Source organism: Cottoperca gobio, chromosome 22 (assembly GCF_900634415.1).
Source record: "Cottoperca gobio chromosome 22, fCotGob3.1, whole genome shotgun sequence".
In the NCBI taxonomy this organism is placed as follows: Eukaryota; Metazoa; Chordata; class Actinopteri; order Perciformes; family Bovichtidae; genus Cottoperca; species Cottoperca gobio.
This window is the reverse complement of record NC_041376.1, coordinates 10,039,188-10,060,583: the sequence shown is the minus strand read 5'-3', so window position 1 is coordinate 10,060,583 and position 21,396 is coordinate 10,039,188. Positions and strand designations below refer to the sequence as shown.

Below are 21,396 nucleotides of genomic sequence, written 5' to 3'. Positions count from 1 at the left end.
GGAACAAGATTTGACCTAGAAAATATTATTTAACTTAAACAAATGTACACAAAACGTTTTGAGAAGATGACCTCTTTTACTATAAAGATAAAGGCTTTGAGTTTTTGTTTTTGTGGCGACAGACACCTGAAAAAACAGAAATCTGTGGTGAACAGCTCCACTCTGGAATATCCGATATTTTCTTTACACGGTTTTATGGACAAATACGTTTAAAATGGTTTTCGAAATAGGACTACCAAACTAAAATGTGTATGTTTAATATGTTTAAACTACTGAAAAAAATAAGATTTAATTCAGGCAGAATAACTGTTATGATAATCAGGTTTGTTCAGGCCTATTAATATGCTCCTTGTGTAGTGTAAGAAAATGCAGGTAAAACCTAATATGTCCTATATGTCATATATATGTTTTTACATTTGTAATTGTCCTAAACAGCGAATTTCCCCCTGAATGAATGCCATGTATCTCATCGTGCTTAAATTAAAGTTTGTCAGGAGGAAATATCAGATTATTGGCTGAATCACACCTGATGTCACTGTTATTTAACAATACCTGCGAGGTTTTAGGGTTCATTTAATTGTTTTTAGCAATATTGTTGTAGTGTCATCTGTCTGCAGAGGAGCAATAAACTCAGGCCATTTTTATAATAATGAAGAAAAACATAAACCTTTTTGTTACAATTTATATTTTTACATTTATATATAGTTGATTTTAAAAAGCTTAATTATCATGTTTAAGACGGTCCTTTCTAATCAAGGCCAGTCATGCCTTATTGCCTCAACATGACTAAATGAGTATATCTTCTGATGTGAATGTTGAGTCTTTAGTGGACACACAGGCTCTCAGGCCACTTGAGCTCGGGGTCCATAGCAGCACTCGCAGTGTGTAGAACCTCAGTGCTTCAGTAAATGAGCTGTCTGATGAGCAGCTCTCGGGTTTCTCTAATATCTCTACCACATTGCGCCGCGCCTCCTCCTTTAACCCGAGCAGCCCGGGGGGCGAGATTATTTCAAGATGTGGACTCTCCGCCTCTAACACGGCCAGTGCTGCATGGGCTGCTCATACCCCGACAAGTAATGCAATACTTAGGTAGGCTATCACTCGTTACTCCTCTCATAGTGGGATTTACAGGAAGCAGGGAGTCCATATTCTCGTCATTTTCTCTCCGTTAAACTAATATGTTACCTAAAAAAACGCGTTAAATCAGCCTGCCGCTCCTGGACGCTTAGGGCTGCTAAATATCATGGATGGATGTTCCAAGTTTTAGTCATTGCCTTTCCGGAAAACTCAAATGAGTCACACTGTTTTCACACCGAGAAAATCAACGTTTTGCCATTTCTCATTAAACTGGTTTAATGTGAGGTAGGCCTCAGAGAAATGTGGACCCTTTGCTTGTTGAATTATCTGACCTCATGATAGCAATTTGAAGGTGAAAACGACTCATTGATTATTGCTAGATGAAATAGCTGTATTAGAGGAATTTGTTACCCCCATGCATTACTGGGAAAACGAATGAAAAGTAACGGTGACTCCAGTCCTGTGGGAGAAAACGAGAGAAAGAAAAAGTCCCAACTCAAAAGCACCAGAAAACACTTCATAAAAATGTCATCATCAAAAAGCAAGTGTTTCCCATTGGAGAGAGCTTATTTTTTTGAAAATATGGAGGAAAAGTGAACCGACCACTGGCTCAATGAACAGATGGTTTTCACTCTATCTAAATCCAAAGTGCTATTTCAGCTGTATCGACTGGAACAAAGCCGATACTGTTTAAATTAAGTGAAAAATGTCTGATTTGGTCCCCAGGGTTTTTTTGGGAGGGATTTTGGTGACATCTTAAGGGTGTCCTCTTAATCCACTGAAATGTCATAGCCTACTATTAGAATTAATTTATTTATCCAATTAATAAAACCAACAACGAAGCGTCTTAATTTATAAATCAAGCTTGTTTAAAGCATTCTCACGCACGCGTGGATATGTATTTATTTGTTTTCTTATAGACGTAATGCAATCACAAAATGCATAATAATTTAAATAACCGCACAGTTATTAACACATTAATTAATCAATTATATTACCATTGGTTTACAGTTTCTGGTTAATCCAAGATGTCCTAAATGTGTCTTTAATTTAGAGTTAAATCTGTTTATTCTGTGAGGTGAAAGGCAGTGAGAAAAAAGCAGCTTCTTCTCTCAAAACAAAACACAACTGTTGACATGAGTGAGTTAAATGAAATTGGAGCTGCAATTATCAGCTTAACAGAGTTTCCTGTCATGTTGGAAAATTAGACCTGGTACAAGTGCACTGGGGTTAGCCCCCCATCAAAATCATTACGCATTTCCTCAGAGGACCACCTCCACAAATATGCAATTACGGCCTCGGCTTTTACAGTGCTCTGCTCGGTAAACACGCCCCGGGCATATAGATGATTAGGAAAATTCTTCAATTTTTTTTTGCTGCAGGGCTAGCGTGAGTAAACAAACCAGGCGGCAGACAAACACACAAACAAACAAAAGTAAGGATTTAAACGGGATGTGTTGCAACCATGTGTGCCTGCTGGCAGGGAGGGGGCGCCATGACAGTGCTATTATACAAGTCAAGATGTAACTCCTCAGAGGATGAGTTGCTGCATGTGTTTTAGCAAATGACAAAGTTTTAGCAGGCAGTTGAGCAGCAGGTGTGTGTGTGTGTGTGTGTGTGTGTGTGTGTGTGTGTGTGTGTGTGTGTGTGTGTGTGTGTGTGTGTGTGTGTGCGTACGCGCGCGCGAGCGATCTCAACTGAACATGTCAGGCCTCATCTGCTACTGCTCCTGTTACAAAGTGCTGTTTTTCTCTTTGGGAAATACTATGGCGCTGACCTGATGCTGCCTTCCAGCTGCTGCCTCTGTGTGAGCACGTGTGAGTGTGTCACATTCACAAATGCACACTTAAAACTGTCCCTGAGACTTCTGCTTTAGTTTAGAACAAGCCATCATGCTGGTTGCATCTTTCCTTTCCCACACTGGTTGATGAAGTGCACATACCTTATACCCTGCCAAGCAACAACTCAATTATTTTAAGTGGAGGTAAGAGAAAAAGCTACAAGGGTTGAGGACATTTATTCCTTCTAGTTCATAAACACCACCTACTTTCCACAACTACGCAAGAGCCAAGGGTAGATTTAGTTTCTGCCAGGAGAGAGAAGTCCTCTCATGCCTTGGCCGGTAGTGGTGGGTCTGTACGAGCAGGCTGGTACCCGCTGACCCCTGCCCTCTCATTAGTGGGACGTGGAGCAGTGGAGTACCATGCTCCCCAGGTCATGTTACATATGGCTTGCAGTCTGCTGCGCCGCATTAAATGTCAGCTTTGAAACCATCTGAAAGATCATAGGTCAGTGTTTTTAATAAGGCCAGAGTTCTGGGGGAGTTCCCTCTTCTTTCTTTTTTACTGTGCACCCAAGTATGTTTTACTGTGCATATTTGAAATTGTGGACAAAACGATCCACTACTATTTAGATATGGGGATGTCCTGGTTTTCACACGTAAAAGGAACAGTAGAAATGAAAAATTCACAAACTAGCTGTCCCCAGCCCTCATGAAAAATGCACTACACATCTTCTGTGAGGGAACAATTGTGCTCCTTTCCTGTCTAATTTATAGGCACAATACAAAAGGTGGAATTTGGAGTTTTCTGTGGCCCCCTCCCCGTGAGACCCACAGACTATGCTGCGAATGGGATATTGTTCTGGGCTCCAACAAAGCTGTTTTCACCCTCTTCAATATTACAGGAGGAGTTACCTGATACCTAACAATCAGCTAATCCACTGCCCATGGCGGCGAGGTCACCTGTGCACAGGTAACTTTATCCTGCTTGCCTGCCTCTCCCTCCCTTTTCCCGCTAGTCTCTCCCATTTTTCTTCTCTCTCTCTGTGCCTCAACAGTGAGCACAGACAAACAGCCTCTGTTTATTTAGGTCATCACTTAGATCATATATAACTCCTCCAGCCAGGATCCGCTGAGAGGACAACTCCTATAATCCACCACAGACACGCTGAAAATAAAATAAAATCCCCTGCTGTTCGTCCATTTGTCAAACTTTGTCTCCATCTTATCTCTCCTTGCTGGTTTGGTCGGGTGCCCACTGAGTCAACAAGCATTGGGTTGAAAATTCATGAATTTAAGGAGAATCCCCTCAAGCCCTGAGAGGAGTTCAGGCTCTTTTTGGGATAGAGACTCAGTGTCAGTGAGTGACAGCCCCTCAGATTCATTCTTCCACATGTTGAAGTAGTGGGGGGTGGGGGATTGTTCGGCCTACGCTCGGGGAAAAGGCCATTGGATTGGACTGAGCTGTTGGGAGCTGCAGACCCCCCACCCAAAAGGAGCTTTACCTCTGGAAATCTCATTGCTGTTTATTTGAATTACAGGGGCTGAGATGAGAAAAGGAGGGCTAATGAACTCCAGGTTGCCAGGCATGTGCAAACGATCACCGCAGGTTTGCAGAGAGCAGCACCAGGCCCGATGGATTACTTTCCCCCCCCCCGATCCTCACAGTTTGGCTACATAGGACTCTTAACTGTTGGGACGACATATGCTTTTTGTCTGGAACTTACATTTATTACAGACATATTGTGTGCCTAAAATGTTTTTAAAAACCTCAGAGATCATTCCTTAATTTTATCTTCTTGTAGGTCAATTTATTGGAAAGAATAAAAAAAAAATTCTGTTTTATGTTTTTATAAATATAAACTTTTATTGCAGTATGGAGATTTAGAAAAATACATTCACATAATTTCAGATAACAAACATATAATTCAAACTAAGATTTAAAAAAACAAATGACCATCATTTTTACTATTTGCCCACAACTCATTTTTGGTATATGACATTAAAGCACTGAGGATACTTTTGTTGAAAGTCCATTCAAATTGATGGGATTATGTCATAAATCCTGACAAAGAAAAATATTACTAGTCGACTTGTATGAAGACGTGTGACACACTGATAGATGTGCGTGGTGTGAGTTGGCTATGAGGCTGAAATGTGCTATTATGGTCATGTATGACAGCGAGGAATTAGGCTCCCGTTGTGAAAAGCACCGGACACACTTGACAAATGGGCTCCACATTCTCTTGTCTTTCCCTCAACTGACACCCAACAAATGTGCCAGTGACAGCGGCGGCGGTGGTAAATCTCTGAAGCTGCAATGTCACTGCCTGCACGGCAACACATGAGCTACGACTGAGCTTACTTTCAGTGTTGTTCACAAAATAAAAGTAAAAGGCACTAGTGTCCTAAACATTATGACGCCATGCAAAGAGAGATTATTACAATCCCTTTATAGAAAAATATCATTCATGATTACTGACATTTGGAGAGACACATCAAAATGAAACAGGATATAGTAAGCATCATCACATCTAGTTAACATACTATGAGTTTCAGCATTATAAACAACATATGATGAACAACGTGTGAACCTTTAGATCATCATTCGTATCTTGGTCTCACAGGTTGACGATGAGAATTGAAATATGAGTCATTACTGAAATAGTGTGCATTTGTTGAGGTGCGTCAAACCCTCCAACATGAAGGCTGTTTGAAACATGTTACATTGTAATGTCATCATGGTAGTGCAAATGCCAAAACAGACCGATGCCATTGTTGATTTTTAAGTAGCAGAAAGGCACATTCTCTAGTCCGACACTCCTAGTTCATTTGGTATGATATAAAGCATAAAAACAAGGTTTTGCAGTGACTTGAGAGGCATTTAGAGAATTAGGTGATAACTGAAGGACACTTTTTTCCTTAATCAGCAGCTTTGTGTGTTTAATCACCTATTCTCTGTATGTGCGCAGTCCTTAAGTGAAGCTGTCGCTGTTTAACTGACCATTTTCACAGAGGCTCTCTCCCTCTTCCCCCTACTGAATGACCTTTTTGGTTTGACCCATATGACGCATTTAGTTTGGAGGAACATCCTGGTCACATGACTCGAGGCATTCCAGCACCTGCTTCTGCAGATCAAATCCACTCAACAGGAAGTAGCAGGTGTTGTCTATAAAAAATGAACATTTAAACACTGCTCAAACACATACAGCCATTTCTTCTGTTAGAACGTAACAGTCGTAATGTTTCTTATGAAAGGGGCTTTTAAAACATGTCGTAGACTTTCTATTTTATTTTATGATAAACTGATAATGCCCACCCACAGGGCTCAACTCTAACTAGAGTGCATTGTAAAAGTCAAATGAAATAATTTAACATTTAAAGGAAATGAATGGTAAAAAAAACACACACGCGCACACAAAAGTAAAAAGATTCACCATATCACTGTTTGGGTGGACATGGGTGCTTCTGCGAGAGGTTAAAGGTCAGCCATGTCCTCCTCCATCTGCACTGTCTGTAGTTTGGCTAGCTCCTTCCCCTCCACAGCCTCCATCTCCCCACACATCGCCCGTACCATCTCACTCACGGCTCCCGAGCCCACCTTGTTCTCTGAAAGGTTCATGTAGTTGCTGTTCATGCCTGTGCCCATCAGGTGCGAGGAGGGCCCCCGGACTGCTGTGGCCCCCGAGATACTCTGCAGGGTGCAGGTGGTGGCTGTTGGGGTCCGTTTGTTGGGCCATCAGTGGCGTGCTGACGGTGAGGGTGGTGTAGACCTCTGGCTCAGGGCTGGACGAGCTGACGGCGGAGACCTCGGTGGTCGAGGCGGGACCTTGGCTGGAAGGAACCTCTTCTGAGTTGGGGGTGGAGTAGCTTAGCTGACCGCTGGCGTCCAGGTGGAGCCCGTGGTGGTACGAGGAGTAGACGCCTCCCTCCAGAGGCTCCTTCTTGATGGACGGCTGGCCGGCGTTGTTCATGCTGTAGAGGACTGTGCTGTGGTGCAGGGACGTCATGGCCAGCTTGTCCTGATGCTGGAACGAGTCATTACCGGGCGAACTCACCGCTACATTGTTCAGAGGCATGGTACCTGTGGTAATACAACAAAGGATCAATACATACAGTACCTCCAGTATAGATCCCATTCTTCTTCTCGTTCCTCACAGTATTATACGTTTCATTTACAGCAGGCCTTGGCCCCAAAATTGCTGGTGTGTGTCTCACACACTTTGAGCTCGACCTTGCAGTGCCCCAGGGACTGAGTGCAAAAGCCTGCCAGGACTCAACAGCAAGCTGCAATTTTCTGTTTTTCCTTCTTATTCATCCTGCTGTAGATTCTCTGCTTTATGTCAGAGTAAGTGTTGTAATGGTTTATTCCCCGTTAGTGTGTTTCATGGCCTCTGATTGTCTGAAACATATTTCCCCTCCTCCCTGCGCTGCAGATCAAGAGTGCAATGATGGTGAGTGATGGCGACTTTAGAGCTTGTTTTTATTCATCTCTGGGGTTTTCAAAGGACCACCTTCTTCTTCTGTGTGTGTGTGTGAGTGTGTATGTGTGTATGCGTGTGTGGCCCTACCCTATTTCTTCTGCTCTGTGTTATGTGTAGTATCAGCCCTTTGGGCTATGACCCAAAAACAGACAAGCCAAGAATAAAGCAGCTCAGATATATTGGGTGGACGTAGTGGAGGTGTGTTGACAAACCAGCAGCATCACACTGGAACATTTAGGCAAGGCAAAGGGCCCCACATATCGCTATCAAGCTGGGAGATATAAGGGTATAACATCTATATTTTGATATGAGAGTAGAGTAAATTATGTCTGGATTTTGGTTATTCTAATACAGTTATGGATCTTAATCAATTTAGTCCACACCTGCTCTTTAATGTTGCAGTACATACCAGCATTACATTATAGTTAAGTATTACACATACTTTATCTTGCAATACATCCATATTTTAGACAATATCATCAAAGCATAAAGCTCTAATACTGTAAACTCAATGAATCATGACCAAATTATTTTTGTCATTGTCGGCCAATTCTGCCTCAGAGTAGCCTATATAAATATAACTTCCAAGTAAACATAGCAACATTATTACAACCAAACATGTACATTTAAATAACCCTGTAGTCCTGAACCCACCTTGTGTGATTGTTGAGGAAGATGAGTTAGAAGAGAGCTGCAGTGGAGGAAGACCTACATCGCTGTTGAGTAATGAGCTGCCATTGCTGTCAGAGACTCCACTTGGTACTTGGACCAGACTGTAGCCACCCAGCTGCAGCGCACCAGACGAGGAGCTGAACGTGAGCACAGAGGAGCCTCCGTTCTGGCCAGCCATGGTGTGAACCCCCTCCAGCTTCACCTCTGCTCCGTTCACACAGCCCGCGTAGGAGGCGTACTGCAAGGCCGAGTCCTCAGCAGAGCTGCCCAGTCCCTTTTCCTGCCCTGTCTGCATCTGCATGTCCATACCAGAGCCCCCCAGCAGCACCCCTCCAGATGGCCTCAGAGGATTGAAGGCCAATGGCTGGATTCCCAAGTTGAGCCCGTTGAAGAGGATGTTTCCAGGTGTGTGGAGGTAAGACGAGCCACCATTGTGAAACACGGTGTTGTTACTGGTCACTAGACTTCCATTGTAGAGACCGCCACCGTTGGATCCGGGGGGCAGCTTGATGTCCCCGATCTGTTGGATGACCACCCCACTGTCCAGAGGCCCTGTTTGAATGGGAAGGGTCCCATGGGTGATCACCCCATCTGATGAGTTAGAGAGGGGCCGGGGAGACAACTCGTCCTGGCCTTTGCTAGACTCATCCTCTGTGCTGTGGTTTCCATCAGATTCACTGGGGAAAAATAACAAATGGTGTGTCACAAGATTAAGGAAAACAAAAAAAGGAATTGTGGTGAACTATTGTTAAATGTGACTTCAAGCCACCTTTTGAATAAAAAAATTAAAAAAGATTGGAAAATGTGCATGTTCCTGATACAGATATAAAGTCATTTCCCCCAATTTGTGCACTTTGTTTGTTGTTGCAAAAAAGGACCCATTCTAAAGCACTAAATTCAATAAAATACAATTTGTATATTGGCATTTATTTCCTTTCCACCCACATCTTGCCAGAGTCACATTTGTTGCTGTGTTATTGCACAGCTTTGAAGAGCAGGCTGTGTTTGTGAATGTGTAGCCCTCTCTTACCTCATGCAGAGCTGCACTGACAACAACCCACCAATGTCAACAACCGTGCAACCATTTGGCGCAATAAATTCTGGTGTGACAAACTGCCAGCACTGGTGGCGTGACAAAACAAATGGCTGAGAGGATTTATTTGAAATTCTTTCTCAATTTAAAATGTTGCTTTGATTTTAAATCCCTATTTTTCTGTTTCCATGAAGTCTTAAAACTATATAGAAGAAGTTAGTAAAGCTTATTATTGAAGGACTTTTTTATTTTAGATTGATTCAAACAGCTGCACCCCCTCCAGCACACACACACACACACACACACACACACACACACACACACACACACACACACACACACACGCACACGCACACAGACACTAAAACTCTCACCCCCCACTTCCATGAAAAGATATAATCAAAAAATCCACAGGTTTCAATTTTTTTAATTTTTTAAAAAGCAATCTATTATGGTGTGTGTGTGTGTGTGTGTGTGTGTGTGTGTGTGTGTGTGTGTGTGTGTGTGTGTGTGTGTGTATGTATGGGCGTGTGTGTGCGTGCGCGCGTGTGTGTGAGAGAGGGGTCACCTCCACCAGGTGTGCGTCAGCTTTGTTCACAGAGAGAGAAACATGAAAGAAGCTACATGTCTGTCTGTTTGTGTGGAGGATTATGAAATGAAACGCAGGAGCTGAGGCTCTGAGATCCTTTTTGGTCTGAGAGGGAAAAAAGTGACAATGAAAATGATTTATGTGCTGGGATGGGGACCTGTGTTACAATGGACAAATGGATATTTAAAATAAAAAAATGAATTAACATATTAATTGTTTCATCAAAGTCAGCAGCTTCTCGTGTCTGACGGTCCAGTCACTAGAGTGTGGAAGTTACTATGTTATTTAGTTGCTTATGGTTTCCATGCCCCTTACCACCAACACACATGAAACCGGATCTGAATGGAAACCGCTTCACATTTCAAAACACTAAAAGCGTGCTCCAAACCCTTTTACGCACACTTTTTCTAGTGTATTAATTATCAACGGTTAATGATTCACATTGTCAAGCTTTATAAAGGAGTCCGATGGGAAATTTTGAAATACACTGAGCATTGTCAGTAAATGCCTGAGAGTGAATGGTTGTAAACTATAGCTGCCCTTCAATTAAAAAAGCTTTATAATACTTATATAATACTGTTAAAATTAACCTTGGTCTGTTTTAATGCGACCTTTACGCATAGCACACCCGGAAAATATTTTAATAATCTGAAGTTTGTGACTGAAATGTGCCATGTTCCTTTTGTTTCCTCACCTTTTTGATTGAGCCTCGGACGGGTTTCTGTCTCTCTGTCTCCTGTTTTTGAACCAGTTGCTGACCTGGGTCAAGGAGAGTCCTGTAATCTTGGCGAGATTTCTTTTCTCGGCGGGCGAGGGGTACCTATTCTGGATATACAGATCCTTCAGCGCGTTCCGGGACCTCTCCTTGAAACAATACACAGTCTCCTCGCCGTCCCAGATAGTCCTGGGGAGAGGATACTTTCTCCGGATCCGGTACTTGTCCACGGCACCCAGGGGTCTCCCCCTCGCCTTCTCCGCCTCGGTATAGCGGGCCTTGTACCACAGATCTTGCAGAAATGTATGGTTGGACGGACTGAAGCTGTGGTTCTCCAAAATACTGTACAGCTCCTGATAGCGAGCCTGGTGGTACGCAACGAGAGCTTGGGCTTTCAGGATGCTTTCGTTGCCGCGTAGCAGGTCACTCTGTGGCAGGGACCATAAGAACCTGGCCAGCCGGTCCACATTACCTCCCTGCTGCAAAGCCTCGCAGACACACGCCACTTGCTCCGGGGAGAAAGCCAGAGAGGAAGCGGCGCTCACCAACAGCTCCGTGCGCACCGCGTCCGTGTTGCGCTCCATGGACAACTCCGCCGCGTCCAGCGCCACAAGCTTGATGCACTCCCGTTTATCCACCTCCTTCACATTTTCCCTCTTGATTTCATTTGCTGTTGTGACTTCTCCGGCAGAAGAAGAAGACATTTTTTTTGTTCAAGCCTTCCCTGGTAAAGTCACTCCTCCCAGCTCGATCAGGTTACCTCCTCGCCATGCGAATGCGATCGGATATCTGACAGCAGCTGTAAGTAGATATCTCTCTCCCCTTTTCCTTCCAACGTGACTTTTACTCTGCGGGGACTGGAGCTGGAAGGAGACACACTCGGGTCTATCTGCAGGAGAGCCACGCTATTGGCCGCTGAGGGCCTCATAAGGGAGGAGCGAGCAGCATTCAGACACGACTGTTTGGTTTCCAGCTGTCAGTCATATAACTTACAATGTATTCCCGTGGCTCACCTGTGCAAGGTGAGTGCTATTGGGCTAGTGGGAACGGGATATCCTTGTTGTCTGTATAGTGAGGAGCTGACGTAGCTAAATGCGGACACATCAAAACATTTTAATTCTCATATCGAGGATATCCAAAGGGAACATTATTGGGAAGTCATTGTCTTAAACTTAATATTTAAACATTTAAAATGAACTCACACAATCATTAAACAATTACAACAATGATCTCAATAGTAATGAGAGATCAAACGCCACACATTAACATAGAATATTAGTAATAAACCATACTCCTCAACTGAGCATTTCCACAATGACATTAAGTAGGCCTATATATGCTGTGATATTTCTGTCCGTCACAAAGTTTTATTTTCACCTTTCACATTTCTCAGACCCCCCAAAGCCAACATACTATATCTGTCTTCCATAAATATAGTTTGAAACAACAGGATTTTAATATCTTCAAAATAAGGATTATAAATCCCTGAAGGCAACATTTAACACTGTAAAAGCGTATATTAGTGCTGCAGCGTCATAGTTACAATCTCGAAGATCTTTGTTTTGTTTTGTTTCGCAGAACCCATAGCGATGTGTTCGGTTCTAACTTCCCTGAGCGCGTGGCGATGTCGTTCATAATACTCCAACGGAAGTTCTTTCTTCAGTGGGCCATTGGCTTAAACACCATTGTGTTTCTTCATTTGGTGATAGATAGTGACTCAACAGAAATGTATTTAAATGAAAATCTTCAAGATTATTACTTTAACTTGAAAGCTGAGAAATTGCTAATTTGTGTCTTCTGCAAATAATAATTGGCAGTCTTATGTGGCACTGGAGACTTGGTGTGATCAATAACTGACATTTATAAATCAATATCACACATGGCTTTTAGTGATAGAATATATTTATAATATATTTAGTGCTATAACCTTTGTAAAGACTACCAGTTAGTGTTACTCTTTTATCACTATAATATTCCTTTTCTGTCTCCATCGTGCATTGTTTATTTAAGACAATAAATCACATGATATAGGTTAGACTATCCACCATCCTTGGTAAATTATTTCCCCAAACAGATTCAGAACACATTCAACCAGAAACTACATGATGTCAGAAGCCCTGGGGAGCTACATCTGGAGAGGTTTTTGGTTTTAATTATGTTTCAGTTCAGGCTTACATTAGATCATGGAATATATGAGAGTAAGCTAAAGGAAACTGCACATAGAAGACAGTGAAACCTTTCATCAAAACAACCATTTTATGCACTCTCTCTAAATACAAGTGAAAATAAACCACTCAGCTTTTTACCTCAGACCCCCTGGGACTCTTCAGGGACCCCTGGGTGGACCTGCACCACAGTGTGACCACCACTGCTGTAGAGGTTATCATTAAATAGGAACTTCTCATAATTATGCCGTTTCCCGTCGGACCACATTCTGTGTAACCCAGCGGTCGCCGACGAGAAAGTGACAGGAGAGCTGCTAGTTGTAGACATTTTTCTTCAAGCTTTTTATTTAATTTTGTGTTGCACAGACAGAAATGGACGACCAGGGGTGTCCGAGATGCAAAACAACCAAATACAGGAATCCTTCGCTGAAGCTGATGGTGAACGTCTGCGGACACACGCTGTGAGTATTTACTTCTGACAGCTAAAAGAAAATACAGAGTGCAGCTAATTTCCCCCAGTTTCTGCTTCAAACTGTGCAAAAAGACACACAATAACTCAATAAACCTCTTAAGCAGGCGGTTAAATCTTATTTTTAAAATGTATTTCCACTTGTGTTAAGCCGTATACCTTCTCTTAAATGTTAATGGTTGGCCGTTAACGTACAAAGACTTTTAGCTAACGGCTAACGGTTAGTTATGCTGTCTGATAATGTGACAAATATAAAGGTGGGATAATGACTTCCTGTCGGATATAAAGTCCACATTCTATCTCTAACTATCTCTTAACAAAAACTAAAGGTAATTTAGCATCAACAGACGAGTTGAAACAGTTTATATGTGGGATTATGCTCTATCCCTGCCTTACTGGTGCTGCATAACAACTGTCCATCTTGCGAGACATTATTGGGCTAATAAACTTGTCAGACAGTGTCTTAATAACACTGCATTGGTTCATTGTCTGCACCTGACCTGCACTGATTATTTTATTCCTCAAACATTTCAGCGGTCTCCAAACATATAGTGGATATTCAATCTTACATGTTTGTTTTACTTGACAGGAGTGGTCAGTCTTGAAGTATTGCATTTTATGGAAAGTATACGTCGTTCAGGATGGCAGACAGAAGACGGATTGATGATGAAGAGTATAAACATTGTGTGTGTGCTGAAGATTTGACCACATAATGAGTACAACATTAGACAGAGGTGTTACAAAGGGCCAGTTTAAAGAAACAAATTAAATCTAATCTGCACAAGGACTGCACTGCATGATCACAGGATGACTAATATGTTTTATGTGCTAAACTGATTAATCATGTGAAATGTCTAAAGCTGTTTTTATGGATCCTACCGTAGTCACAAGACAGAAATCAGTGTCAGACCATACCCTGACCTAACTCAAGCCATTCAAAATGCAACCTAAACATTGTTTCCACGTTCATACCAATACTTAACCATCTCAGGGCTGATCTCTAAATATAACTATATTTAACTTACTCACTAAACGTCTGTGGTGGGTCAGTTACAGCCGTTCTCCTTATAACCCTGGTGGGATTCTTAATTATGCATAAAACAGAAACATTACCAAGTGCACATCACATGATACCAGAGGCAAACATTAAAACACTTATATTGATTTTTTACATTTTTTATTGAAAATATAATTTCCAATAACGTAAAACAATGTGAGCAAGTATTAGATTTTTTCAAACTGTAATCAGTAAATATATAGTTAATGTTAAAAACTAAGTGACTCGAGAAATTATGTAATTTTAATTGACTAGATTGCTTAGTAAACTAATTGCTCGATCACTAGTTTACACTAATGCTATTTATTATCACGCCACAGTTTCGATTGTGTGTCACCCTCATGTCAATACTCTGTAAAACCTGTTTGCTGAGCATTTTCCAATATCATTGTCCTTACCTTGTCATCTTTTTAAAAACTTGGTCATTAGAATGAAAGGGACATGCTCTCTATGAGCACCATGCAGTGACGATAGTAGCCTGATGAGAGCATCTTTTTGACCCTGTCTGTTTATTGACTGTACCATCAGGAAGTGGTCGTGCTTTGTCATCAGGTCAGCGAGCTCATAACTCACCCCCTCTGTCTGAATACAAGGCTACACACAGAAAATTAAAATGATTCTGCAATGAAGCAATTTGGAGAGATGTCCTCCTAGCCCAGGTCACCTTGGATTCGTTCCTCAGAGCGAGTGCACCGGTGAATTAATGCACTGCTTGGAAACTGCTGTTCTCTCAAACTGTCAGTATTTTCATCTCTGATGTCATTTGGCTTTTTGTTTGCAGCTGGGTTTCCTCAAGAGTTGATAGATATGGAAGTCTGTACTGTAGCGTGAGCAATGTGTTTCAATTTCACAGTTACTGATTTCTCATTTTTGGTGATATCAACAACTCTATGTGGACAAAAAGAGAATACAAAAAAAGAAGGGAAATCTGAAATTATAAAGCAAACATGAACATGCATTGTAGTACTAAGTGCAATTCTTGGTTTCTGCTTAACTGCAGAGAGATGTATCTCTGTTTACAGTTGTTCATTAGGCAGAAACATCACAGAATATAATTTGTCCTTTTAGATTCTTCTTAGCATTTTTCTTTTTACAATTTCTTGAGAAAACAGTCTTGAATGGTCTGGGATGTAAATGTCAGTCCTCTTATCCATTTGCCTGATTTTAGTGGTTGATTTTGAACTTTGTACTGAAGCACTTAGTGGAATAGTTTGGCAGAAAATGAATCGACAACAATTTTAAATCCAATCTTTTTTGTTCATATACCAAGCAAACAGGCATTAATTGGATCAGTCCAAATGTTCTGTGTTTTATGATCACTGAAAAATAGATTCTTTTGAGTTTTGGGCGAGGTTTGACAAAACAAGCAATTTGATGTCACCTTGAGCTCTGGGAAGCTGAGATGGGTAGTTCATTTTTTGTATTTTCTGAATATGGACTGAATGATTAAATTGATTAATAAAAAGAAAAAATCAATAGAAAACAATGCTGAATGTAATCGATAGCTGCAGACCTTGTCGGGAGTCAGGCCTGCCCTTGTTCATTTATTTAAATAACCGTATGCCTCACTCTACCTTGGCCTGGTTGAGTGGCCGTTCCTGCAGTCATGGCTGACCAGGCGATGCAATGCAGTATTGAGCTTTTCCACCTTTAGCGTGCATCTAAATTTAAACCCAACCACAGCACATTTTGTATCCCTGTCACCGGGGGCATTTGATGCGTGTTATTTATTACCTTTGCACAATGACACCGGATCCTTGTCCTTTGGCATTTGACACTGGGCTCAGGCTCAGACGATTAGGCATACAGTGATGATTAGAGGGGTCCATCCTCTAGTGAGGTTGCCAGGATAGGCACACCTCATTAAGTAGAAGCTAGTTTCCTGTTTCTTGTAGTTGTATGTTATAGGTTGATATACAGTAATAAAGAGAGGACATGTTTTTTCAGGCAGTCCAGAGTTCCAGAAGTCAAAGCTCTGTTCACTTTCTCCATAGTTACCTCCATGACACGGATGGGCATAAAATACTTTTGTCTGAGTAATTGGTACAATCAACTGTGTACTTTGAAAAATAAAAGACTAGATTGACAATTTGGTGAAATAAAAGTATTTGCTTTTTTGCAGAGAGCTGTGAAGGTCAATACCACTAAAGCAAGGAGATACTTAGTTTAGCATAAAGACTGGAAGAAGGGTGAAATGTCTATTCTGGCTTTGTCTAAAGGTAAATAAATCTGCCTACAAGCCTCTAACTCCCTGTAAATTGTTGTTTTCCCACTTGAATTGCTACACGGATTAAAATAACAAGATCTAACACATTAATTAGTGAGCTTTAGGGGTGCTAGAAGACATCTTTTTTACCCTTTTGACAGAGCCAGGCTAGCTGTTTCCAGTCTTTATGCTAAACTAAGCTAACTGCCTCCTGGATGCAGCTTTATATTTCACAGACGGAGACGAGAGAGTGGTATTGATCTTCTCTTCTTAGTCTCGGCAAGAGTGCTAATAAGCAAAATGTTGAACTATTTATTTGAGATAGAGAAGTAAACTACAAGTTCCATGGGACATTGCTGTAATTAGCCAATTAGCGAGCTTACAATTGTGTTGCCCTTGCTGCTTATAAAGAGCCTAACATCAGCCCTATCTCCGCTTCTGCTGCAATAACGTTTGGTTCTTACTGACCGGTATTTGTTCATAGTATTCTTGAATTTTTCAGATCCATGTTTTTATTTTGAGGAACATTGACATTATTATTTACAAAACTGTAAAAAAAAAAAGAATGTACTGTGGGAAAAATACTTCTGGAACATGCGTCTCTGCCCACTTTGCTTCTCTATAAAGTACACCAAATCTAAGCTTTATTTTTTTAAGATCACACAAGCCAATGCTAGCTTCCTGTGTAAGCAGTCATGGGCCTCAGCATTTTTTGAGTGTGCTGCTGCAGGTATTGTAAGTCACAGGGCAGGACAGAGCGTCATAGCAAGTTTGAATTTGACACAAAGCCAACCCTGTCCAATCATTGTGAAGATCATGAGCCTTGTGGCAAAAACAAGAGAATCCAGCTACTGTGTGTTTATAGTGCTGTATTGTTTTTGCTCTTTCTTGCATAAGGAGGAGGCAAAGATGCAGGCAATGTCACCAAGGGGCAATGGGGGGCGGTGGTGGTGGTGGTGGTAGAGAGGCCTATTTGCTGAGGCAGGACCCTGTTCGCCCTCCTCTTACCACCCCCTCCTTTGACCTGCTGACAGCTGCAGATGGGAAAGATAGGAGCCTGGAGCTCTGAGCAGGACAGGTGAGAGAGGGAGGAGTCAGGAGTACTCAGTCAGCGACAACAGCCCTTGAACACAGAGATGGCAAGCTGCTAGAGATCTGTCGGCTCACTTAAATGTCTTCGCAGTATGCCAAGCAATACAGCAGTGTAGCTTTGGCAAGACATTTCTGAGTCCTTTTTGATTACAAATTGCAACAGGCACCACAATCCAAAAGCTGTCACTTGGAGAAGGCACATTTCAGAAGAAAGATGGCAAATTGACTTTAAAATCTCCTCCCTCCCTCTTAGACGTTCACCTCTTTGCTCTAGAGTTACACAGGATTTCCCCTTTGGAGAGTTCTGTTGTGTGGTCCATTTATGGGGCAGGGGGCAAGCTACGCCCCAGTCCTCGCCCCGTGTTGATGAATGGGCTCTTTGTGGGCCTGTGGAAACAAGCTGAATCCCTCCATCTACCTCCATATGGCCAGGCCTATACATCTCCTGTAGCCTGGGGCCACAGTGAACATCTGCCTCTTCCAGGGTGCACTTGAGCTCCTCATGCTCTGAAGCACCAACTGGACAACGCAGATGTTTCTGTCTGTCGTTCAGCTTTCATTTTTATTTTGTGGCTTCATCTAAAGCCAAGCTAAACTGGCAATGCTTGTAAGATAGTCCTCTGCGATGCCTGTTTTATGTTTGTTGTTTGGCTGTGAGAGCTTGGTGTCACACTTGACAGGTTTGGCTTGTTTGACCCATATCTCAGACGCTAGATGTAAACAGCCAAACTCCATGGCTCTGCAGTTTCTCCTTTTAACTGCTTTTTTTTTTTTTTATCCCACTGATGAAGTGAAATGTCTTGCATGATGACTCTGTCATGATTATTCTAATAGGCTCTATACAGAGAGTTTTACACTCGGCACCAGGGTCACCAGCCCAGTCATTGACTTTGGAAAGAAATGACTCAACCATACCATCAATGACGTATAGTGAAAAATCTGGCTTTTTTCCCCATTAACTTTTCTATATTTTATTATGAAAACTGTTGGGGCTCAAAAGCAGATAGTGGTATTTAGAAACCAGATGCTGTCCATTTTCGTGAAGGTGGTCACAAGCAGGAAGGTAAAGTCCTGGGGAAGTGAAGCTCCGCAGAGGATTAATTAAGCGAGCGTTCTATGCAAACGTTTATCCAGGCCCTCCTCCCCATCAGGGGAGATTTAGGAACATTCCCATTGTCTTCAGTGTCCACTCCTCACTTGAGTGTGACTGATGGGTAAACGCCTACCTACATAAAGGTGTGATCGATGGCTAAGCTCAGGGTTGCGCCCTTAGCCAGGTCTGACAGTTGCCATGGTGCATGAAGTAAACCTTCCTGTTTGAACCTGGGCTTCACCTGAAATTCTCTAAAACTGTATTTCTGACTCTTTGTTCTAAATTGGTCACAGGTGGAGAGGCGTGCTCTTTACCGAATAGAATTATATGAGGAACCAAAGGCTGCCTGAAAAACTCATCATGCCTGTGTGCTGTACTGCTACATATTTTGTCTTGGAAAGTAATTATATCCATTAAAAAGATTTACAGTAGATACTTTGATCAATAACTGCCTAGATTTCCATGGTATTTAAAAATGTGGCTTAAACGTCCTTTCATTTAGGCACTGTGTCTTTCTGGCAGAAAAGTTAGAATTGCATGTGAAAATACTGATGAGCCCATAAGATGTTAACGTTACATTTTCAGATAAATGAAAGCTGTAATCACAAATGACAATTCATCTTAAAACACTTATATTTACCAATGAAGTTAGGAATACACAAAACACTGCAATTGTCCATCTGGATTTCTTTGCCTAAAATGACGTAGTTCATTCTTATAATGATAGACTACACTGTGAATTACAGAGCTGGATTTTATAATATTATGCAACGTGGCATGACTGAGGTCTGTTGAAATAACAATAAAGCAAATGTTTTTCCAGTGCAGACAGACACACCACTGATGGGGTGTCAGACTAATTTCCTCTTGTCTGAGAGTAGGAGGCAGCCTAATCGACATTCCAATAATAATCCTACCATCTTTGAGCACTCAGAGGAAATATTCATATGCCCCATTATCACCCACTGTGCCTGATAACTTACAGACATGAAAAAAACAACACAAATTTGCTTTACTGTGAGGAAAATTGTACTTCAGCAGCCACACATGCTTACAACTGTAACTCAGGCGCGCCTGGGACGGTCACCTCTGGAAACATTCAACTCAGCTTGATGGTATTTTCAGTTTTGCTGTCTCCTCTCCCCACCACAGATGCGAGAACTGTGTGGAGATGCTGTTTGCGCGTGGCTCGGGTAACTGCGTGCAGTGCGACACGCCCCTGAGGAAGAGCAACTTCCGCGTGCAGCTCTTCGAAGACCCGACCGTAGATAAGGAGGTGGAGATTCGCAAGAAGGTGCTGAAGATGTGAGTGAGGGGGACCAGGAGGGTTAGGGGTGTGGCTCTGCGTGTTTATGTGTCATCTCAAGCCTCCACCCACTTCTTAAGCCACCTTTGTCTTTCTCATTACACTGTTTGTTTTGTAGACAATGAGTCTCCCTGGGGGAACTCAAATGGGAAGGCTCTTTCCCTGCCAGGTTTTTACTTCTCAGCCCCTCCCTGCCTTCCCTCTCTCCCTCATCTGTTCTTTAATAGCCCTTAATTGACATCTAATGTGTGTCTATTAGGCAGTATGCAGACATGGTTTTTTAAAATGTTGATTTAATGGAGGCGATTTATGTCGTTGCATATTTGCTTTCATCAGGTTTTAATATTTGTCTCATCAGTTCTGTTCTTACTCTGCAGATACAACAAGAGAGATTTTGACTTCCCCAGCCTGAGAGACTATAACGACTTCCTGGAGAAAGTGGAGGACGTAGGTAGGGCCCACTTGGAAGCCTCATGCTGAAATTGAAGATCAAAAGCGATGCTCAATAGTGAAACGCTAACAAGTCTTGACTGGCAACCCACCATGGACCTAAAGCTTGGGAGCACGGGTATTATTTAAAAATTGGGACAACCGTGCACATTTTCAGACAGACTGTACCTAAGTGTTTTCAATCGGTCGTTCACATGAAAAGTGAAATGAGAGTGAAGTTCAATGCTTGGCTCCTTCCTCTGCTCCACACAGCTGGCCAGTCGTGGTGTGAAGTGTGTGTGAATGTGGGATGGTCTGTTTCGGAAGATTACAAAAAACGACGGACTCAGCCCCCCAATCCGACGTTTGAAAAATGTGGCGGGAAGCTGTTGCACTATCCGACAAGCATTTCTATATATAATCAAATGTTTTTATTGGGTTTTCAAACATTTACACTTTATCCAGTATTCCAGCTTCTGCATACCAACCCCCTGGGAGACTGGCCAACAGACCATGGGTGAATAAAAAATAATAATACTAGTAACAAATATTATAAAGTATATCAATTAATAAAAATTAAGCATAAAACCAAACCAACTCAAACAAATCTACAGCGACTCTAGTATGTCATGGTTATCCGTTACTGGCATTAAGTCCTATTTCAATGTAGAGTAGACGTTATTGTGGTTGCCATACTTTCTTTTATTTATTAACCGAGCCCCGAGTGGCATATCTGTTTCCAATGAACTCCCCAGCGTCTTTGCATTGGGGCGAACTAAATGTCCAATTATTTAGAAAGAGACATCTTGCTAAAATCGACGAAGAAGCAACAGCGTGAGCCCCGGCTCGAGAGAGATTCAGATCTCTATGAACAACCCCAAAAACTTGGGTCTATGGACTTGTCACACATGTACGAGAGCATCTTTAAAGACCTTAGAGACGAGCACTTCTGATGGAGTATACTGTTCCCTTAACGCTGGTTTGTGTCTCCTCCATCCAGTGTATAACCTGACAAACAACATTGATGTGGAGAACACTAAGCTGCGGATGGAGCAGTACCAGAGGGAGAACAGAGATCTCATCCAGAGGAATAAGGTTAAACTGGTATGTACTTAGTATTTTCTCTTATTAATACCTTCATTAATAAGGATAATTAGGTGCTGAAATGAATACTGGCTGCTCCCCACCTTGAAGAAATTAGAGTGTAGGGGTCAAGTGCAATATGGCGT

General features: G+C 42.1%; 2 protein-coding genes across 2 annotated transcripts in view; one reads left to right on the top strand and one right to left on the bottom strand.

Moving 5' to 3' along the window:
- Nucleotides 1-4,679: 4,679 nt before the first annotated feature.
- On the bottom strand, nucleotides 4,680-11,308 carry six4a (SIX homeobox 4a). The gene is given in 4 exon segments (XM_029461152.1): nucleotides 4,680-6,530; nucleotides 6,532-6,941; nucleotides 7,996-8,690; nucleotides 10,330-11,308. Coding segments are annotated over 4 exon segments (2,025 nt in total). The 5' UTR covers nucleotides 11,055-11,308; the 3' UTR covers nucleotides 4,680-6,335.
- A 1,449-nt stretch (nucleotides 11,309-12,757) lies between these two features.
- Nucleotides 12,758-21,396, top strand: part of mnat1 (MNAT1 component of CDK activating kinase) — a 31,205-nt gene continuing 22,566 nt past the window's right edge. The window contains exons 1-4 of the mRNA XM_029460169.1: nucleotides 12,758-12,976; nucleotides 19,585-19,737; nucleotides 20,116-20,189; nucleotides 21,168-21,271. Of these exons, the coding sequence (XP_029316029.1) occupies nucleotides 12,888-12,976; nucleotides 19,585-19,737; nucleotides 20,116-20,189; nucleotides 21,168-21,271 (420 nt within the window). The 5' untranslated portion in view covers nucleotides 12,758-12,887. The remainder of the gene's footprint in view (nucleotides 12,977-19,584; nucleotides 19,738-20,115; nucleotides 20,190-21,167; nucleotides 21,272-21,396) is intronic.